The following is a 3,614-nucleotide window of genomic DNA, read 5'->3' as shown; positions in this document are numbered from 1 at the left end:
CTCTCTGTGATGATCTTATACCTGGACACCTATATTGTCCGTCAGTACAATTCATTTTGAAATGTTCTTCTTTGTTGTTTTATCGTATTTGGATGTTTACTAAATTTCACTGATCCCCGTCCCAACTCTTTTGAGACGTGTTGGATTTATCAAATTAGAAATGAATACATATGTCCCCCAAAACAATATTTTTTCTCGGTTTTAACACTTAATATGTTGTCTTTTCACTATTCTCCATCTAATGAATAGATTGAATGTTTTGAAAATGATAGCATTTTGATTTTATTCACTGTTTACCAAACGTCCCAACTTCATCGGAGTTGGGGTTTGTATATACTGTATGTCTGTGCGTGCATGCAAAGCTTGTGCACGTGCCCACTATCCAGTGGAAGACTTTATTCACCCTCAGGGCTTATCGGACATACAGTATACTGTATCTGAAATAGTCTTTGTGGTATCGGTCTCAAAGGTAAGGTCTGTACACTATATATACAGTACATACATACATACGGTCCATCCTCTGGTCCTGTGCGCTCCATACCAAGTCTGAAGTCTGAAGCTACGCAGGCTACTCTACAGTACTCTCACAACCCTCAGAATAGTGGCTTGATGAAATAAAGATTAGCAACGCCATCATTTATTTATCCCACAAAAAGTGATAAAGGCCCTGTGCTGTACTGTCAAGCACTTTTCAGCTGTCACGTGTGGTTCAGTGTGTGTGTGTGTGTGTGTGCATGCGTGCATGAGAGAGAGAGAGAGAGAGAGAGAGAGAGAGAGAGAGACGACCACCCAATCTGATTGCTTGTAGCCACAGACTGAACAGCACGACATTTTGTGTGTGTGCGTGCGTGCGTGCGTGCGTGTGCGTGTGTGTGTGTGCGTTCGCGTGTGTGTGTGTGTGTTCGGGTGTGTGTGTGTGAGGGGAGGATGAATCTGACTCTTGTTTTCCCTGTGATGTGATGCAGGTGCCATAGTGTGGCAGGGGACAGCTTTGTATGTGTGTGTGTGTGTGTGTGTGTGTGTGCCATAGTGTGGCGGTGGACAGCTTTGTATGTGTGTGTGTGTGTGTGTGTGTGTGTGTGTGTGTGTGTGTGTGTGTGTGCGAGTGCCATAGTGTGGCAGGGGACAGCTTTGTATGTGTGTGTGTGTGTGTGTGTGTGTGTGTGTGTGTGTGTGTGTGTGTGTGTGTGTGTGTGTGTGTGTGTGTGTGTGTGTGTGTGCGTGTGCCATAGTGTGGCGGTGGACAGCTTTGTATGTGTGTGTGTGTGTGTGTGTGTGTATGTGTGTGTGTGTGTGCGTGTGCCATAGTGTGGCAGGGGACAGCTTTGTATGTGTGTGTGTGTGTGTGTGTGTGTGTGTGTGTGTGTGTGTGTGTGTGTGTGCGTGCGTGTGTGTGTGTGTGTGCGTGTGCCATAGTGTGGCGGTGGACAGCTTTGTATGTGGATAAAGGCTGATCACTGGCAGATTACAGGCAATGTGATACTGTAGTCATAAGCCCTTTATAAAGGCTGGCAGCAAATATGTGCGGCACATAAGGTACAGTAGGACTGAGAAATATTGAGAAACAATATTGAACTGTTATTATTATAATGTATTTCCATGGGTGACAACATCCAGCCATATTTCATTTCATTAATGTCTTTTCAGATATATTTTTTTACTGACTTGCAATGAATTAAATATATTTGAAATTGGACCTCCTTAGAGTTGAAATACATAACAAAATATAGTCATACAAACATTTAAGAATCAGAGCATTGGAAAATGAAAACAGTGATCATTTTCCCTGCTGTTTACCAAAACACCCTCCCTTACCATTTTAATTTCAGTGTATTTTTGTATTATGATATTGTTTGCCTTCTAAAACTTTAAATGATTTTAAATTGGACTTGAATCAGATTTTATGTGAGTTCAGAATCAGATGACTTGAATCAGATTTCATTCAATATTATTACATTACATTACACAGATGCTTTTATCCAAAGTGACTTCATCGAGGCCATAATCATAACATACAACCAAGGAGGTCTACATTGCATACAACACAACATAATCATAGCATACCGATACAAAGTGCATAGAAAAATACGTAAGGGTCAACGGCCGACGAGATGATATTAGTGGCGAGTAGACCAAGTGGTTCAGATTTGTTTTTTTTTGTTTTTTTTAAGTACATTAGCACAAGGTGAAGTATAGTAGACACACACCCAATCATACAACATGCCTCAGAGTCTTCACCGGGTCTGGGCCAGATCAGGGATAACTATATAGGCTACAGATTAGTTCTGGTCAAATATCAAGGCAACTTCCTACTGTATACTCTCATCTGTATGAGGTTTTCTCTTCCCCTGTGCTGTGCTGGCAGGTGTTGTCTCTACTAGCTGTAGTGTATGGTGCAGGCCATGTCAGTGGTGTAAGGTTGCCTCACCTGTGTGTGTGATGTAGTCATGTCTTTACCTTACTTAACCACCATATTGACTTTTCAAAAACATCAGAATATTTGAATTAGCGGTGCAAAATTGTCCGATTGTGTCTGTGTTGCTATTGTGATGTTGTGTGGTTGCCTCATCTGTGTGTATGACGCTGGACGCGGGATATCTCATCTGAGTGTGTGCTGGTTGTGTGTTTTTTTCTGCTTGTATCTGCAGCTTAGTCAGTGCCTCATCGGCTTGTGCATATATTGTATTTGAAGCTGGTCATTTCAGCAGTGTTTGTGTTCACAAGTGACAGGGTGTGTTATGTCGATCCTGTCTGTAGTGTTTTGTTTATACAGTGTGTGATGCAAGTTGGGTTGTGTTTACTTACTTTCTTTAGTAACTAATCAGTCTCAGTGGTGCTGGCTGTGTCTGTGGCATTGGTGTTTAGTGTGTGATGCTGTTTGTGTCAGTAGTATTTACCAGATATGTATTGGTGCTAATTGTGTCTGTGCCTCATTGGTTTCCGTGGTGCTGGAGGCGTCTGTAGTGTTGGTGTTTACTTCTGGGTATATGTGATGCTGTTTCAGTGTCAGTGGTGTCAGTTGTTTCCAGTAACTCACCAGTCTCTGTGGTGCTGGCGACCTCTGTCGTGTTGACCTGTTCCTCCTCCTCCACTACGGGTTCCGCTGTCGTCTGTTGTAGGATGGGGCTCACTGACGCCCCAAAAGTTGAGGAGGCGTTGCCAGCAGCGCCCCCCAGACTCGCTCCCCACACCGTACCCAGCTGGAGGGACCACAGCAGCCCCATCGCTAGGGGCAACCGCATCCGCATCCGCATCCGCATCCCCAGAGGCAACAACACCAGCATCCCCATCCCAAGCATCTGCAGTCGCCGAGCAGTGGAGAACTCAACGCAACCAGCCGACCTCCTCTAAAAATCCCAGCAGGTATCTCCTATTGGCCAAGGGATTCAGGAAAGCATCGCCCGCTCAAGCAACCGTCCTGCTTGCAACTGCATGACTCCCTTGTCTTCAGCTAAATATCCTTAGCAGGCTGCAGTGTGAGAGGTGCTGACGACCTCTGGCAGTCTCCAATATGGATGGACAGAGCCGGTGGCCGCCTGGTCCTCAGTAGGGAAACAGTGCAGATAAGCACCCTGTGATGATACCCTCAGATGTGGACAGATCCAGTGCAGTTT

At 44.6% G+C, this 3,614-nt stretch overlaps 1 protein-coding gene across 1 annotated transcript in view; it reads right to left on the bottom strand.

Moving 5' to 3' along the window:
- Positions 1–3,290, bottom strand: part of si:ch211-242e8.1 (sushi domain-containing protein 3) — an 8,434-nt gene extending 5,144 nt beyond the window's left edge. The window contains exon 1 of the mRNA XM_063197877.1: positions 3,038–3,290. Within this exon, the coding sequence (XP_063053947.1) occupies positions 3,038–3,290 (253 nt within the window). The remainder of the gene's footprint in view (positions 1–3,037) is intronic.
- Between the last annotated feature and the right edge of the window lie 324 nt (positions 3,291–3,614).

This window comes from Engraulis encrasicolus, chromosome 4 (genome assembly GCF_034702125.1).
Source record: "Engraulis encrasicolus isolate BLACKSEA-1 chromosome 4, IST_EnEncr_1.0, whole genome shotgun sequence".
Lineage (NCBI taxonomy): Eukaryota > Metazoa > Chordata > Actinopteri > Clupeiformes > Engraulidae > Engraulis > Engraulis encrasicolus.
This window is presented reverse-complemented; position numbering and strand designations above follow the sequence as displayed.